General features: G+C 38.5%; 1 protein-coding gene across 1 annotated transcript in view; it reads right to left on the bottom strand.

Moving 5' to 3' along the window:
* The window catches only part of DCC (DCC netrin 1 receptor), an 827,169-nt gene that overhangs the window by 144,777 nt on the left and 663,532 nt on the right, over positions 1-18,860 (bottom strand). Inside the window, exons 17-19 of the mRNA XM_052660382.1 lie at positions 16,162-16,394; positions 8,695-8,833; positions 2,323-2,430 (exon numbers count right to left, since the gene is read on the bottom strand). Coding sequence (XP_052516342.1) covers positions 2,323-2,430; positions 8,695-8,833; positions 16,162-16,394 — 480 coding nt within the window. The remainder of the gene's footprint in view (positions 1-2,322; positions 2,431-8,694; positions 8,834-16,161; positions 16,395-18,860) is intronic.

Genomic DNA, 18,860 nt, shown 5'->3' with positions numbered 1-18,860 from the left:
CACGTTCATCATCATGTACACTTACAAGCTGATGGTCTGGGTTCTGAGCAGAGCACATTGATGAACACCTCTAGAATGAATTTCAACTGGGAAGAATAATCACTAAATTATTTCAGTGCTCACAGGGTATCAGGGACTGTTCTCAGTCCTTTATTATAACAATTCTATAAAGAAGTCCTAAAGGGAGACCCGGGGAGATGAAATAACTTGCTCAGGGATCTCCATCAGAAGGCTGGGTTCTTAATGATCCTGTTCTACTGTGGGCATAGAGGGATTTAGGAAAACAAAGAAATATGGAAGCAGGACAGGAGTATATTCCTCCACACAAGTAAACATGTGCCCCGACACACTGGAAGAGAACTTACATCTTCCTTTTGACTTTCACAAGAAACTGAGTGCAGAAAATCTGGGCCTCAGTCTAAACAGCTGGTGCTTTAAATATTTTATCATACTATTTTTTGGAATTGATTTGAATGAAAGTATCAAAATAGGCATGGAACGGAAGTTGTTTTAAGTGTTGTTTAAAGTTGTATTAAGGGTTCTTAGTGTTTGCTCCCTGTTGAATTGAGTCAAAATAGCTTAGAATGATAATTATAAACTGACTTTAACAAATAAACCATTCTTTAAAGGGGAAAATTAGTTCTTTTCATACTTAAACTATGCAATTGTGAAAGAATAGATTTTTAGTAATGAGAATTACTGAACATACAATTCTAAATAAAATATGTGAACACAGTTTCTTATACATGCACTGTGACATTAGCATACACAATTTTATCACTCAGATTAATTTACATTTCTTAATTAGGGGCTGACTTCCATTTTTTGTTCCAACTGAAAAGCAAAATTAAGCTTTTTTTTCAGAGTTGAAAACACATTCTATTTTTCGCATAGAGCATTTGGTGAGACTTATTTAAATAAAGTGAAGAACTGGGTAATATATGACTTGTTTTATCCTTTACCCCAAAGTATATTTTTTTCTGTTAGAACTTATTTTTATTCAGAAATTCCTACTCTGGATGGTTTTCTTCTTAAACTTATTATCTGTTGATTTACCATATGCTTATAAACAACTGGTAATAACATAATGGAAGTCATCATGTAAACAAATCAGAATCTCCAAAAGTACTGAAATAGAACCAATGGAAAGAGGTTATAACACTGAGTGGAGAAAAACAAAAAATTAGAATGAGCCAGCCTCAGTTTTAGAAGGTCTGGCACAGTGACAACTGAGTATATCAGATTCCGGGGAGATTGTATGTCCCTCTTTTTTTCCCATATTTGTCAGCTCAAATTAAAATTCTGTTTGCTATTGTAGGAAGAGCAATTTCTTGGAGAAAAAAAGTCTTCAGATTAAATTTAAACCACATTTGGAATTTTCACATTACCTTTTCATTTTGTAAAATTCAAAAAGTAACTCACATCAAGTGTGTGTGCTGTCTGAACTGTAATTCCCATGCTTATCTCTGTACCAGAGAATGGCTGAATTCCTTTGTTAATGTATACTAGTGCTATCCACTCTTGGTATGCAAAAATGCAGAAACAGGAGTGACTCTTACATGTTCCTAACCCAATGGTTCAAGTTAATTAGACTATAATGTGCACATTTTTAGTTATACAATATTTTTCATAATAATTATATGCTATGGAGACATCTATTAAAAGCCTAAAGTGATCATTTAAATGCAAAATCTCTAATAGAACTCCATTATATTTTTCATACTAAATTAACATTACAGGCTTCTAATGGATGCTTTAATTAGGCATCGATGTTATCCGTAATATTTGGCAAAATAAAATCTGTCACTGTGAAATATTCATTAAGTTCAATTTCCATCCATCAATACCAAATGTTTTCTGAACCTTATGATTTAAGTAAGAAGCTAAGAGCTAAGTGAGAAACTAAAAACCCTCAGACAAGTCTCCTTCCTATGTTTCCTAGGAAAATACATGGCCATTAAGTGTCTTTTGTATTTTATAATTGCCCAACAACTGGCTTCTTTTTAGTCATTTAGGCTCAAAGGAGTTCCATTAAGAGGTTATCCTAACACCACACAGAATGAAACAGAGAAGGTCTACACTAATTGGAATACACATCTTTCAGGAAGCAACACAAAGGAAATGTGCTGGGGTGTGTATTTGTAGGCTCCGTTAGAAGAATTCCAAGGTCAGCAGCGGTAAGAGGAGACAATCAGAGAGGGTCAGGAGTCAACTGAGATGCTGGGACAGAAACCTAATACATAAGAGGTTTGAGCGGCGTGCGGGAGGTAAGCCACGGCAGGCCACGCGGAGCAGCACAGGAAATAAAGCTGAGATGCCTACCAGTAATTTTCCCATTGGCTTCCAAAGGAGGCTGCCAGCTCACGATGACAGTGCGAGGCTTCCCTTCTCGAGTAATGACTGTCAAATCCTTTGGAGCAGAGGTCGGGGCTGTGAGGTGAAACAGAGACATGGTCTTGTCATTGGATGTGAAAGAAAACAGACATTTATGGGGCTTCTAATCACGATGCTGACACGCAGGATCTATCATGCCATATATCATGCTTATTTTACCATGGATGATTTAAGTATCTGAATTAAGCAAAGACATAGGAATTAATATTTTTCCAGGAAGTTAACTGCCTTTCAAAGGTGAGACTGCAGAGAGGAAAACGGAATATGTATGGCTATAGAGAAAAGTATAATTGGCATTTTCAAGTGAGCGATTCACTAAAATTCAAGAACCATTATAAAAGTTAGCAAGATCAATGGCTACATGTCTCCGAGAAACAAACATTCTGTTACGATTGCAGGATTTGTAAGTGAAAGTTCACCTAACGCTATTTTTTCCTTAAGAAATGAATTTAAATGCAGGTCACAACATTTTGCTTAGGTAACATCTGGTTATTTCCCAACAAGAAGGAAAAGAAATATGTGAAAAGAGAGGAGACAAGGAATCTATGAGGGTCTTAGTATCAACTGGCATGTGTGTGCTCAGTCATTTAATCATGTCTGACTCTTGGCGACCCCGTGGACTATAGCCCACCAGACTCCTCTGTCCATGGGATTCCCCAGGCAAGAATACTGGAGTGGGTTGCCATTCCCTTCTTCAGGAGATCTTCCTTTCCCAGGGATCGCCCCTGCCTCTCTTGCATCTCCTGCCTTGGTAGAAGGATCAAACTGGAAGGAAGTAAAGATGTCAAGAAACTCTGTCTTGCTTAGATCTGGTCTTCCCAACGTTGTTTGAGGGGAGCAGAAATCGCCAGCCCCAAATATTTTGTCTCTTTGGCGCAAGAATCATCTTAAGTTGATCATTTTTTTAAAAAGCAGACAGAAGAAAAGTTCTGAAAACCAAGTAAAAGTGACCTTCTCATAAAAGAGAAATTTATGGTTTATAAGGTATCCCCCTTTATGTGCCACGGGTTTCCCCGGTGCTCAGACGATAAAGAATCTGTCTTCAATGTGAGAGACCCAGGTTCAATCACTGGGTCAGGAAGATCCCCTGGAGAAGAGGATGGCAACCCACTCTAGTATTCTTGCCTGGAGAACTCCATTGACAGAAGAGCCCGGGGGCTACAGTCCATGGCGTCAGAAAGAGTTGGACATGATTGAGCGACTAACATTTCATTTCCCTTTAGGAGGAGGATGACGAGGAGACAGACACTTCAATGTACATGACCACGCCCTTGTTTATTGCGATTTGTCTGAAAAATTCCCGTTACTGGCTCCCTAACCTCCCAGCATCTTTGTCTTTAGCTGGAGATGGTATTGAAGATGGTGGCCATTTGAGGGGATTACTGTTTTCTTGGGTCTCTTCCATGTACACTCATCTATACTTATTATCAGACGTCTGTTTGTTTTCCTCCTGTTCATCTGTCTCTTATTACAGGGACTCTCAGCCAAAAGCCTGGAAGGATAAAAAGACTTTCCTTCCCCTGTATGTTGCTCATCAGAAGTTTAAATACACTTCAAAGGCAACAACAAACTGGCCAACCTCAGCCAGCATCTTTCAGACTCCCTTTGACCTGCTTTCTCACTGGTTATGCTTTGAAACACAGTTCCTTCTCCTTCCAGGTAACTTGCAGTGCCCCAGTCTATTGCCTACAGTCTTTTTCAGTTACCCTGGATGTGACGTAGGCAGTTTAGGAACGTACCTAACTTCCATACTGGGGTTCAGAGCAATTTCCTGATCTCTGCACAGGAATGCTTGTGTGTTACATTCACCTGCTGTGTATTACAAATTGGTCTTAAGTCTGAATGCCTCTCCACACTTGCAATTCTCTTCGGTGTTTCTATTGACTGTATAGTATAGAATCTGAGTATTACTGACACACGATTTCCAGCCTCTCTTACTAAAAGAATTCCAGACAGAGGGACACCCAACATTCCCATCTACTGTACCATTTTATTTCCAATACCCTGATTCTCAAAGCCACTAGTTAGTTAGTTAAGTCGCTCAGTTGTGTCCGACTCTTTGCGACCCTGTGGACTGTAGCGCAGGCTCCTCCATCTATGGGATTCTCCAGGCAAGAATACTGGAGTGGGTTGCCATTTCCTTCTCCACTCAAAGCCACTAAGATTCTAAATTAACCAGAGCTGTACTAACAGTAATATCCTGACAAAGTACTCACTATACTTAAAGTTTTATTTTTTTTTTCTTTTTGGAAAAAGAAAGAGGAGAAGAAAGAAGCACAAGGAAGAGAAGATCTTTGAGTAAAAGCGAAGTGAAAGTCGCTCAGAGGTGTCCGACTCTTTCCGACCCCATGGACTATGCACTCCATGGAATTCTCCAGGCCCAAATACTGGAGTGGGTAGCCTTTCCCTTCTCCAGAGGATCTTCCTGACCCAAGATTCAAACCAGGGTCTCCTGCATTGCAGGTGGATTCTTCACCAGCTGAGCCACAGGGGAAGTTTCATATATATCTTTTAATGGAAAGAAATAGAAAGAACATTCTTGCAAAAGAAAAAAAAAGATTTGTAATAGTGAAACACTGAATAGGCAAGGCTACCTTAGGGAAGGGTTAGTCACATAAAGAGATCATTCAAGATATTTTCTGAGCCACAGATAGAAAGGTAATTTGTGGTTTACTTGATCAGTTGTATCCAACTGTTTTGCAACTGCATGGTCTATAGTCCACCAGGCTCCTCTGTCCATGGGATTTCCCAGGCAAGAATATTAGAGACAGTTGCGATTTCCTTCTCCAGGAGGGTCTTCCTGACCTAGGGATCAAACTCATGTCTCCTGCATTGGCAGGCAGATTCTTTATTGCTGAGCTATGGGGAAGCCCAGAAAGGTAATAGATAACCAAAATTAGAGTATTATACCAAACATGTGACCAAAGTATTAGACCTTCAGCTTCAGCATCAGTCCTTCTAACGAATATTCAGGACTGGTTTCCTTTAGGATTGACTGGTTTGATCTCCTTGCTGCTCAATGGACTCTCAAGAGTCTTCTCCAACACCACAGTTCAAAAGCATCGATTCTTCAGTGCTCAGCTTTATGGTCCAACTCTCACATTTGTACACGACTACAGGAAAAACCATAGCTTTGACTAGACAGACCTTCATCAGCAAACTAATGTCTCTGCTTTTTAATATGCTGTCTAGGTTTGTCATAGATTTTCTTCCAGGGAGCAAGTGTGTTTTAATTTTGTGGCTACGATCACCATCTGATGATGGGAAAGATTGAAGGCAGGAGGAGAAGGGGATGACAGAGGATTAGATGGTTGGATGGCATCACTGACTTGATGGACATGAGTTCGAGCAAGCTCTGGGAGTTGGTGATGGACAGGGAAGCCTGGCGTGATGCAGTCCATGGGGTCGCTAAGAGTCAAACATGATTGAGCAATTGAACTAACTGAAACCAAATATCATAAGACATTCTCCAATTTTGGAATTAATTAAAACACTTGTTTTTCTAACTAACCTGTTTTTTCTTAACTGTGTTAAAATTAAAATTGATGCTTATTTAGAAAACAAATGGTGATGATTAGATTGCTTCACTGAATCTAGGTTGATATTCAAAAAATATAAAATGACTCCAGCTTAAACTAGCAAAATAATACACTGAAGAGCTGGTTATTAAAAAACAAACAAAAAAAACTAACGACTAATCTATTTCAGGTGCTGAGAAAAGTTTTCTTTTTCCTCAAGCCACGTGACTAGATTCTGGTATTAGAATCAATGCCTTAGATGTTTAGGATTATCATATGACCTGCACACTGTTCCCTCATACTTATTTAAAGCTAAGAAATGTATTTAAGTTTATTTGGCTGCACTGGGTTTTAGTTGCGGCTGGCAGGATCTTCACTGCGTCATGTGGGATCTTTCGTTGTGGTGCAGGAACTCTCTGCAGGGGGTAGGGGGCAGCAGGCTCAGTAGTTGGGGGGCTTAGTTGCTCCTGGCATGGAGGATCTTAGTTCCTGACCAGTAATGGAACAGCCACCCCCTGCATTGTAAGGTGGATTCTTAACCACTTAAAAAGAAGCAGAAGTAATGTCCTCATTCATTTTTCCCCATCATCAACACAAACAGACACCAACATCTTGGGCATTTGTGTTTGGACTGCTCAGATGCTACCCTCTTCTCCTTCATTTAGAGAAACACGTGGCTTTTTCCTTTGGGGGACAAGGTCTCCTCTCTGTCACGTGAGCTGGGAGCAACATCAAATAGGGATTTCCTGGCCTCCATCTCACTCTCTGTAGCTGTGTGATTCTCTCTTCTGGGAAACTGAATGCTGATGGAAGAAAGGAGAACATGTGGAGTCACACCACTGCAATTGTAATGCCTTGCAGGGAGAGTGCAACAGTTCCTCATCTGTAACGCCCGGGGACGTGCTGCTTCCGTCCCTTGCCAAAGCTTCATTATTTAAGCTATCCTTCCAATTATTTTTATTTTACCTAAATTAACTAGAGTGGAATTAAAGATTTATCACCGGGACAGAATGTATGTTTCATTTCAAGAATTTGTCAGCTGCCATTATCCTTATTATGAGCAATTTCAGCACAAGTGCATCATATGTGGCCCCAGAGAGTCTTTGCATTATTACAGAATTAGAAGCAAACTCCAGAGTTATTTCATTCGCTTCATTTTCTTCTCACGGTTTTAAAATGTGCAGACACTTGCAAATTACTTCTCGCTTCTCATCATCATCCACGAATCTTATCCATAGGCTATTTACACCTTTGTCCAGATCATTATCTGTTTGGACAATCACCCTTTCTACCAGTCACATTTCTAAAAGTTAATATCTTTCTGTCAGCTATGGGTCTCAACACTGATGTCCTTTCAAGGCTAGGCAGTTCAGGAGAAATATAGGGTTCATTTATCAAGTCAGATGTTGTTGTGTGTTTATGTTTATGATGGGGAAAAATGAATAAGGAAATTACTACTCCTTTTCTTTCAGCCAGGGAGGACCAAATACCTTACTGGTTTATCATTTAACTCCTCTCATCTCCTTTTAGGTTAAAAGAAACAGCATGACTTTTATTAGTCCCATAATGTATAATTTTCCCTAAGAAGCTAAGAACACTGGCATCCTGGGCATATTTTTAGAATGATTTTATATATGTAAACACATAAAACAGAGGAAGAAAGTGCTGAAAGTAAACAACTAGAAAAAACTTCTTACAGAAAGAAGTGCCCTCAGAATTATAAAAATATTCCTAGTGAACTCAGAGTTAAGGTAGTAATTTGAAATTAAAATTAGAGCTGCCATGCTATGGGACAAATACAAAAGGAAAAAGAAATTCAACTTACTCAGATAAAAGTTTTACTGCCATACGTTTTAGAATTTGGAAATGTGTGGTATAGTTTATCGCCAAATATGATGTAGTACCATGAAAGCTATTAAAAAGTATGTTAAACCCTATTTCCTTCAGATGTTGGATCTCTGCGAACTATAAATGCGAAGTGCGCTGCATGTCTGCTAAGGTTATAAACTCAACATTTATGACCCATAGCAAATGTGACTGGAAAAATTTACAGTGAATTGCATTCACTCTTGATTTGAACTATTGCAAAATGCGTGAAAATTTTCCATTGTGTTGCCTTATTTCCAAACAGTGAACGTGACTCCCTAGAAATTTCTTCCCAGTCAACTGTGGGTGTGTGTGTGTGTGTGTGTGTGTGTTAGTTGCTCAGTCATGTCGATTCTTTGCAGCCTCATGGACTGTAGCCCACCAGGCTCCTCTGTCCATGGAATTCTCCAGGCAAGAATACTGGAATGTGTAGCCATTCCCTTCTCCAGGGGATCTTCCTGACTCAGGGATCTCCTGCATTACAGGCAGATTCTTTTACTGTCTGAGCCACCAGGGAAGCCCATGAGGTAAGCATCCACAAGCCTACAGCTATAATGCAATTCTTCATTTTGCATCTAATTTTTTTCCAAAAAAGTAAATATCTACAATGTCTGTTGATCAAAGACACACATGCATTGGACAGAGAGCAAAATGCCTTTACTTCAGTGTATTGAACAGCAGATTTATATTGAGAAATCCACAATTAATGTATATATTAAAACCAGATTAGTTATTCCACTGGGGACTCATTTTCTTATTTAGAGCTGGAAGAATAGTATTTGATATAAAAGTACTATGAATGATTTTATGCATGATTAATTGTAATTTAGACATCATAGCACCCACATGTTCCAGATTCCTCGGAACCTGGAAAATACCAGCGGCAAATATGTAGTGGAAACATTTCTTTACATACCTGCCTCATACGTGGTGGCGTGTGCAGTCATGCTCCAGGTGCTGGATCTTCTGTTTTTCGTGACCATGACTGAGAACTCATACATTGTGTTTGGTTTGAGGCCCGTTGCTGTGTAACTCAGAGACGTTGTGTCTTCTGACTACACAAGTGGGAAATAAGAGATAAAAAAAATGAACTCTATCAACTTGGTAAATCAAGACACAAAGGAAGACTATCCAAAGCAACAAAAAAGGAATTTATTTCCAAACAGCAGAAGACCCAGGACAAAGCACTGACTTTATTTCCTTTCTGTCCCAGTTCACACCGGCTGATTGTACATCTAAAACATAATCGATAAAATCAGGTGTTATGTTGTTCAAAGGGGCACATAGCTGATACATTTTCCCAAGTGAGGCAATAACCACAGAGACAGGACCAATTCCACTTCCTTCTGTCAGTTCCATTTGTAAGGTTATCTGCACTGATTTGGACTTCAATTTATTTCTAATAATTGAAAACTTTTTCTTCAGAGGCTTTAATGTTTTATATATTTCACATAAATTATTATGATTATTTTCTATAGATAATAAAATGACTTTTTAGAAATCTAATGCTTATTTTTTTTTAAAACAAGGCTTATGATACAGACTTTTATGGATGTAGGATCTAGATTGCCATTATAAAGAAAATGGACAGCAGCAACATTGTGTCATGCGTTCTTCTTTCTTTATGAACAGATCATATTAAACACAGATGGAAGTACGGTCACGGGAGCAGTTAATCAGGAAGAGAACAATAAATCTGATAAAATTTAAATGACTACGTAACTGTTAATATTTTTCATCTTCTGAATACATTATTTGTCTTTTAAACAACAGGTTAAGGATATTTTAATAGAAAGTAAATTATCTGTCTCTATTGCTTAGTCAGTAGATCAAAATTATAATAATGAAACAGGTTTATCTCCCAGGTTAATGTGTATTTTCCATATGATGAGGCAAATTTAAAACTACTTATGCCTCTTACACATTTCAATTTATGATTGCCATTTAGTCCTTGATCTTCTTCCAAGGTTAAACACTTACTTTTTTAAGTTTATTACATTTGTTGTATTTCTACATCTAGAAAAATCAAGGAAAACATTTTGTCTCCACCTATGTCATACCTATCTCCTCCCTAGCTATTCCAGTATATCTTTCTTCTTTCACTATGAATCCTTCTTAGACTATAGCTATGAAAATCCTCTATTTCATTATAAAACCAAATAAATATTTAACTGTACTAATAATATTTCGATGATGTGCCCATCCATCCTATTAAAGTGATGGCCTCATAAACATTTATCAGAAGCTCCTCTTAAAAAAAAGTCGTAAAAATGTGAGCCCTAAATAAATGTAAAAATACTTTATAGATTCAGAAAGATGGAACCCCATCAAAAAAGAAACATGAAATGGGCAGCTACTATCTGACGTATTGATATATAACTTCCAATCTTGCCCTCCTTCCCTGTCATGATGCCACTAAGTCTTAGAAGTAGAAGGATGGGGAGAAATGGGGCAATGAGATATAGTTTGGCTAGGAGGGAGGACACACTTCAATAAAACTTGTCTCTTTGAACATAGACACGACTGGCATTTGGGAGACAACCAAGCAGTGTTGTCCTTGCTTGTATTCCTAAATGACACACCTGCATCATTTAAGTACCATGAATTCATTGAATTTTCTCAGGAACTTTATGGAAGGTTACTGCTCATCATAAATCATTAGCCTGGAAGTACTCTGGGAAGTCATGGCTGTGTGTGTGTGTGTGTGTGTGTGTGTGCACCCATGAGAGAGACAGAGCACAGAATATATAGGCACTACCTCTCTGAGCCTCGGTTTCCTCATTTATAACATAGGAATAACCGTAGCACTAACCTTACAGTACTAATTAAAGTGTGAAAGTAAAACATGTTATCTGGCTCAGAGTAGGTACTAAATAAATGTTAGCTACAATATTTTATGCATTGTCTAGTGTGAAATATAGGTACTGTATACGTCATATACAGTACATATACCTATACACATACATACATATATGTATATATATGGGATTTTATGTGCATGACAAATTCTCCATTGAGCTGTAAGAATTTTGAGGACTGATACTGAATCTTGCATAACTTCATATCTCCTGTAATACCCATGCTCTAATCAGTAGTCAGTGAAAGCATTTTGAAAGGAATTTCATGTAAAATATCTAATGAGCAATCACATTAGTAGAAAATAAATTATATAAAAAATTCTCTATTTGATAAGGAAGGTCAATATAAAGTTTTGGGCAATCAAAATATGAATGTCTGGCCTGATGTGGGACTAACTGAAGTAGAAAGTATTCCTGTGGGGAGTGGTCTGGATAATGCCATCAGGTCATCTGAGGCTCTAGTTTGATGGGGAATTTTGTTAAGTTGTACAACCTACCCATAAAGATCTCTACATACATACACAGCTGTAAAGAATCTGACTTATTCTTTTTATAGTAGGTGTCAACACCCCAATCACATAGATGAGAAAAATGAGATTGAACAAATTAGGTGACAGGACAGGACACAGCAAAGCCAGCTTGTAAGCCCTGGTCATTTGCCTCTCTGTGTGTATTTCCCCCTGTTTATACTGTGCATTCTCTGCCCAGCTTATAAAGCTATAGTGGGGAGTGAGCTGAAGCATAGATGACAGTGGGTGTGAAAAGTTCAAAATGCAAAACCAAAGCATTCTATTCCTATTCTTCATAAAATTTAAATTTATTGTGTGTCCATTCTGGATTGACCAGATATGGTCTGTATTTATCCTTGCTCTCCAACTTAACTAACTCTCCCCCTCTAACCCATCTTCTCAGGGTGTGGGTACAGAGTGTGTATGTGTGAGAAAGGTTATGAAATGTTAGTACTTTATTAACACTTTATTAGGTCAAAGAAGGTGATGAGGAGAGAAAAAGTAACAACATTATTTGTATTCTCATACCTCAACCCATAAGTGATATCAGTCTCTCCTTACAGAGGATGATTTTTGGTTGGATCTCTTCTGTCGGCATTCTTAGCAAAACTCAATAATTCTGTCCTATTAACAGTTCAAGTAAAAAAAAAAAAATACTGCTTTTGGAAATTTTGGAGCTCAAATCATTCTGCAGAGATCATTGTCCCTTAGAACATTTCACACATCGGCAAGGTACCTGTGGCCATTCTATGAAATGAATGTATCCACAAAGCACAGCACCATGGGCATACAATTTTAAAAGAAGTCCTTTAAAAGTAAACATATAATTGGGTAATCGGTATATAAAGAGATTTTTTAAAAAGTATTCTCTTATGTCTCATTTATTGTCTTATCTGATAATGTTATCTTTATTTATGGTTCTGCTGTGTCTTAAATCTGATACCATAAGATGGCTGCTGCTGCTGCTGCTAAGTCACTTCAGTCGTGTCCGACTCTGTGTGACCCCATAGACGGCAGCCCACCAGGCTCCCCCACCCCTGGGATTCTCCAGGCAAGAACACTGGAGTGGGTTGCCACCCCCTTCTCCAATGCATGAAAATGAAAAGTGAAAGAGAAGTCGCTCAGTTGTGTCTGACTCTTAGCGACTGCACTGACTGCAGCCCACCAGGCTTCTCTGTCCATGGGATTTTCCAGGCCAGAGTACTGGAGTGGGGTGCCGTTGCCTTGGATTATGGATAGGACGCTTATTTTGATGATACTACTTGGACTAGGCTGGAGAGTTCCTCCAAGTACCTGACCTCGCAGGGAGGCTGAACCAAAAGAAACTGCTTTTCAATTGGTTTCAACTAAAAACTGATTTACTATGAAATGTGAATTTTACGCCCTTTAAAGGCTGAATGAAACTAGAAGCAGAACTAGCATGACTACCGGAAAAAAAAGAGGCAGACTGACAAAATTATTGGCGGATTTTGCTTTAACTCCAGGGTCTTTAGAGTCAGAAATTTCCAAAGGACATTTTAATCCCCCCCAGATCAACACTGGCTTGAGGCTGGATTAAGCACAATGGCAGTTTAGTGGAAAGAACATTGGATAAAGTATCAAGAGACCCAAATTCCCCTTGCAAGCTATCCCAGTAAAGTGGTGCGGAGGAGGGATACAGCGGCGTATGAAGAATGCGGTGTGCCGGCCTCAAACTACCGCTCCCTCCGTTGCTTGGTAACATTTGGGCTCCTTGTTTCTCTTCTAGTTTTATTGAGATATAATCAACATACTGCACTGTGTAAGGTTAAGATGTACAACTTAATGATTTGACTTACATACATCAGAAAGTGGTCACCACTAAACAGTAAGTTTAGTGAATACCCACCATCTCCTATAGATACAAAATTAAATAAATAGAAACAATACAATTTGCTTGTGATTAGAACTCTCAGGATTTATTCTATCAACTTTCATATATAACACCAACCAGTGTTAATTATATTTATAATGTTGTACATTATATCCCTAGTGCTTATAACTGGAAGTTTGTTCCTTTTGACTGCCCTCCCCTCCCCGCTTATGCTCTTATTTTTAAAGCTACCTTCTTCATCCTAAATGGGCTTTGCTTGTGGCTGACATGGTAAAGAGTCTGCCTGCAAATGCAGGAGACCTGGGTTTGATCCTTGGGTCGGGAAGATTCCCTGGAGAAGGGAATGGCTACCCACTCCAATATTCTTTTTTTTTTTTTTTTTAATTCTCTGCTGAGAATCACAAAATGATTTTGGAGTTACTGGTCCAATTTCTTACTTAGCCAAGAACATTTTTATATTTTCTAAATTTAAAAATAATGAACATGTCCTTTTTATAAAGAAAAAAAGTGTTTAGAAGAAAGGAAAGGCATTATTACAACAGTGTAATAAATGACAGAAGGACCCATCCTGGTCCAGGCCATGGCAGGAATGTGCATACTGCTGGAATCGTGCACCTCTGATGCTGGTGATCTTTGGAGGAGCTCTCTGTCTCAGCCTGAAGAAGAATGGATGTGAAAGCACATTTGAAACCCACTCCTCACACTGATGTGATCTTCTGACACTCAGCTCTGACCTTTCCCTTTGGAGAGGTCAAAACTTCCCTTTGAAAGATGGGTCTCTTTTTATAAAAAAAAAAAAAATTATTTAATTGGAGGATAAACACAATGTTGTGGTAGTTTTCGCCATACATCGACATGAGCCGGCCACGGGTGCACATGTGTCCCGCATCCTGAACCCCCCTCCCACCTCCCTCCCTACCTCAACCCTCTGGGTTGTCCCAGAGCAGCGGCTTTGAGTGCCCTGCTTCAGGCATCGAACTGGTCATCTGTTTTACATATGGTAATGTACATGTTTCAGTGCTGTTCTCTTAAATCATCCCACCCTCGCCTTCTCCCACAGAGTCCAAAAGTCTGTTTTTACATCTGTGTCTCTTTTGCTATCTTGCATATAAGGTCATCGTTACCATCTTTCTAAATTCCATACATATGCGTTAATATATTGTATTGCCATTTCACTTTCTGACTTAACTTCACTCTGTATAATAGGCTGCAGTTTCATCCACCTCATTAGAACTGACTCAAGTGTGTTCTGTTTTACAGCTGAGTAATATTCTATCGTGTATATGTACCACAACTTCTCTACCCATTTGTCTGCCGATGGACATCTAGGTTGCTTCCATGTCCCAGCTATTATTGTAAACAGTGCTGCGATGAACATCGGGGTACATGTGTCTCTTTCAATTCTGGTTTCCTCGGTGTGTATGCCCAGCAGTGGGATTCCTGGGTCAAATGGCAGTTCTATTTCCAGTTTTTAAAGGAATCTCCACACTGTTCTCCACAGTGGCTGCACCAGTTTGCAGTTTGACCCACAGTGTAAGAGGTTCCCTTTTCTCCACATCCTTTCCAGCATTTATTGTTTGTAGATTTTTTGATGGCAGCCATTCTGACTGGCATGAGGTGATAACTTATTGTGGTTTTGATTTGCATTTCTCTAATAATGAGTGATGTTGAGCATCTTTTCATATGTTTATTAGTCATCTGTAGGTCTTCTTTGGAAAAATCCACTCCAGTATTCTTGCCTGGAGAATTCCACAGACAGAGGAACCTGGTGGGCTACAGTCCATGTGGTTGCAAAGAGTCGGACACAACTGAACAACTAAGTCTTTTTCATCTTAATCATTTTGTGAATTTTTAAAATATGTTTTCATGTATTATTTCACTTGAATAAATTCTGAATTCTATATAGTACTCCATGAATCTGAGTTTATTATACATTTCAAAATTGTGAGTAAGAACGTTAAGTATGTGAAAGTGAAAGTGTTAGTCACTTACTCATGTCCAACTATTTGTGACCCCATGGACTATAACCTGCCAGGCTCCTCTGTCCATGGCATTGTCCAGGCAAGAATACTGGAGTAACAACTAAAAGACGTTAAATGACCTCTATGACCTAGCACAGTCCTAAGTTAATGGTGGACGCTTAACAATGACTGGATCTCCTTTTACTTTACATTTGCGTGTTGGTATATACACTACTAATGTGGTAGGCTTACGAGGTAGCATTTGATTATATAAATGAATATTTGCTGGAGTTGTTCTGGCTGACTGATAGAGATGTGAACGGATGACAATGCCTCAAATGTGTATCTCTAAAGGAGGAAAAGGGGACGACAGAGGATGAGATGGCTGGATGGCATCACCGACTCGATGGATGTGAATTTGAGTGAACTCCAGGAGATGGTGATGGACAGGGTGGCCTGGCATGCTGCGATTCATGGGGTCTCAAAGAGTTGGACATGACTGAGTGACTGAGCTGAACTGAACTGAAGGAGCTCCTGGGTTGGGGTGTGTGTGTGTGCGTGTGTGTGTGTGTGTGTGTGTGTGTGTGTGTGTGATGACTCAATGAGAGGACAGGGATAAGAGAGATGGTCTAATTCATATTAGTTAAAGGGGAGGGTACACTGTGCATTTTCTTTGCCACATGAGGGCCTTTCAAGGCTAAATGAGCAAACAGATGTTAATGACTTGAGGCGTGTTCACCATCTAAGGATAGTATAAAAAAATCTTCATGTATTCCTTCTCATATTCACTATAAGATGGGTCTCTGCATACAATGTTAATATGCGTGACTGCGGCATAAACCTAGATTCCACACGAAAAGAAAAACACCAAAATCTATCCAAGAAACTAATGCAGAGTTCTGCTATTTTCAAAAGAAAATGGCATTCCCTTGTACAGAATTACATTATTTATACAAATTCAACATCTGGTGGAATTCAAATAACATTTCGCAGCTCTTGATGCTTTTCTACCTCGTCTTAGACTGGTTCCTAAGACACAATAATTCCCATGCCAGTTTTAGAGTACTGAGTTTTAAAATGCTTTGTTTTCCATTTTGTGTCACTGCAGCAACATAACTCGTGACAGTCCAGGACGTGTTTAAAACAATGGATTAAACAAATGACAGTTCAAGTTAAACTTCATACTATCGGTTAGAACGTCACCTTGTATTTCGCGTTCGCAGAAAAGCTGGTCCTCCACCGAACAGTGTAAAGTCGCACTTCGGACGTTTTTTGGTTCTTAGGGACAGAGTTGTCTGCCCAGCTGACCCTCACGGCATCATGGGTAAGAGCCACAGCCTGTACACCTACTGGTGGGAGCATGGGGGTGGAGACATCTGGGACCGAGGTGGGGAAGTCATCAAGCAAAGGATAATAATCAACTGGGTCAGTGGGATCTGGGTTTAAAAACCCGACCAATGAAGCAAACAAATAAATACATAAACAAAAGAGTTAAAAAAATAAACATCAGTGGCAACAGATCACAATGAGTTAAATGTATGGCAATAATGATGAAAGGGAACATGAGAAGAACAGAAAAAATTATAATTAATTCAACCGGAAAACTCATTAGAAACAGTATTGCTAGATTACAAAGGTAACTGTTTTCCATAATTTCCTTATTTCCTTAGAATGCGTCTCTCAATTTGGCTGTCGCTTCTCGTTACATATTTTAAAAGTCCACTTTTTTTTCTTGGAATGCTGCACATTGCTTCTTCAAAGAGTATAGAAGTCATCAGTTTTATAATTAGAAAGATACATCAAAATAAAATTCTAAGGATTATCTATTTCATTTCCTCCTGCAAAAGAAATAAATGCCTATCTGATACCCGTTGTGTTATTTGTTTTTCTCCTTCTCTAACGTGATTTGGTATCTCTAATGCTTTTATTATTGCTTAGGTTTTACCTGTATAAATATTGTGTAGGTAAGAAACAAACAAAGGATAATGAGCAGAGGGCCCTGAGATCCATAGCAATCTATGGCTATGACTGCACAATGTCAGGCCAAGCCCACATGGGTCAATGATGTGATAATTAGGTTTTACATGGCACATGGTGTGGTTAGATTGAAATCCTTAAAGAAAGTGTAGAATTGTCCATTTTACCCACATTCTCACAGAGTAAGTTATTTATGGCATCCCTATATTCTATGTTCCTTGTTCTATAATTTTAAATTCCAAGGAAAGACTTGGAATTATCGGGCAGAGAGACAGAATGAACTCTGTATGGACTGATGAGATTCATGATGAGATATACACATGCTTCGATCCGTAACACAATCAGAATCTGAATACTGATGTCTGTGGTTTCACAAAATTCTCTAGAAAAACCTTGTATTTGTTTTGATGCTGCGGATGCCATAATCAGGAGAGTTTATTTTGCAGCTGGAGAACAAATCCAATATTGAGCCTTTTATTTATTACCGAAGGTGTTTAAATTTGTTAAAACTTTCTTTGAAATCAAACAACATGTGTTCTCACTCACAAAAAATGAGATGAGCTCTTAGACTGGCCATACAATGGCATTTGGGGAGATGAGGCCTACCAACATCTAGAGTATCTGGAACAGTAAACATACTGAGCTTGTATTTGTGAAGTATAGTATAGAGACTCTGGGCTGAGTTTCATGATTACCTCGCTTTGTTCACTGAATTTTAAAAGTCTACTCCCTACTCATCACTATTTTCTAATGAATTATTTAGTAGTTTACTGGGCTGTGGTCTTTGGAGCAAAATACAAAATCTGAAGAGAAAAAGAGAACAAAAGGAAGACACAAAAAAAAAGAGAGAGAGAGAAAAATGTGTGTTTAAAATTTAATGACAGAGCCCAGGCTTTTCATATTTCCTTTGATGTGTCTTCTTATTAAGGGCTCCTTTAAACCCGAATGGATTTATGAGATGATGAAGGGGCAGCTGAAGACACGGCAGCCTCTAGGAGGATCCCAATCAGTCATCAGGCTGGTACATCAGTGGAACGTTCTGGCAAAACTAAAGCAGGCGCTGTCTTCATATTTCTATTCTTAGCTGACTTAAAGAAGAATGTCACACATAGCACAGGACTACTCTCAATCACAAACTCTTTGTAGATCAACTTGTATTCATGTTATCCTATCTGTTTTTTCTTTGCTTAATCTAATTTTGTGGAAAAACTATGCTAACTTTATCGTTTTTCATAGATACCCCATATAAGGTTTTCAAAAGTAGTGATTTTACTTTAAGCAATGGTAATAATTCTGCTATTTCTTGCTTTTAGAAAATTATGTTTTTCATAAACTTCTTGTTGAGTTTCTCAGAGTCTCAGCTCCAGAATGCAACCATAAATTTCAAGCAATGCTGTTTTTTAATATATACCTATGAACTTATGTAATTCAAAATTTTCTACCCTGGCCAAGTTTTTATTGCTTATTTTTGGTGGATTTTTTTTTTTTTTTTTCAGGCATGGCTTGACATTCTATTTGCCACTTCTTCCATAGTTGGGCTAATGCAACAGCCATAGTTAGATGGACAATTTGACTTTAAATTAATTAAAATTAAATACAATTAAAGAGTCATTTATTATGTTGCACTAGCCTATTTCAGATGTTCAACAGTCACATGAGCCTTGTGTCTGCCATACTGGATAGAGTAGGTATTTCTAACAAAGCAGAACTTATTAGTAGGTAGCAAGTAGTGCTCTAAATATATGCAACATATATTGCTAATTATCTTTCCCTCACAGGTCAGGAATGAGTAGTGAATTAAATAAATTATTTTGCTGCCAAATAACTCTGTTTATGGTTTTTTTCTTCACCATTTGCAGTGGTGATATTCAAAAGAGTGGGGAAAAAAAGACAAAAACACAAAATATAGCTTTAAACCTTTTGCT

The sequence above is a fragment of the Budorcas taxicolor genome, chromosome 22, assembly GCF_023091745.1.
Source record: "Budorcas taxicolor isolate Tak-1 chromosome 22, Takin1.1, whole genome shotgun sequence".
NCBI classification, from domain to species: domain Eukaryota; kingdom Metazoa; phylum Chordata; class Mammalia; order Artiodactyla; family Bovidae; genus Budorcas; species Budorcas taxicolor.
The sequence above is the reverse complement of the archived record's forward strand: the minus strand, read 5'-3'. Positions and strand labels throughout refer to the sequence as shown.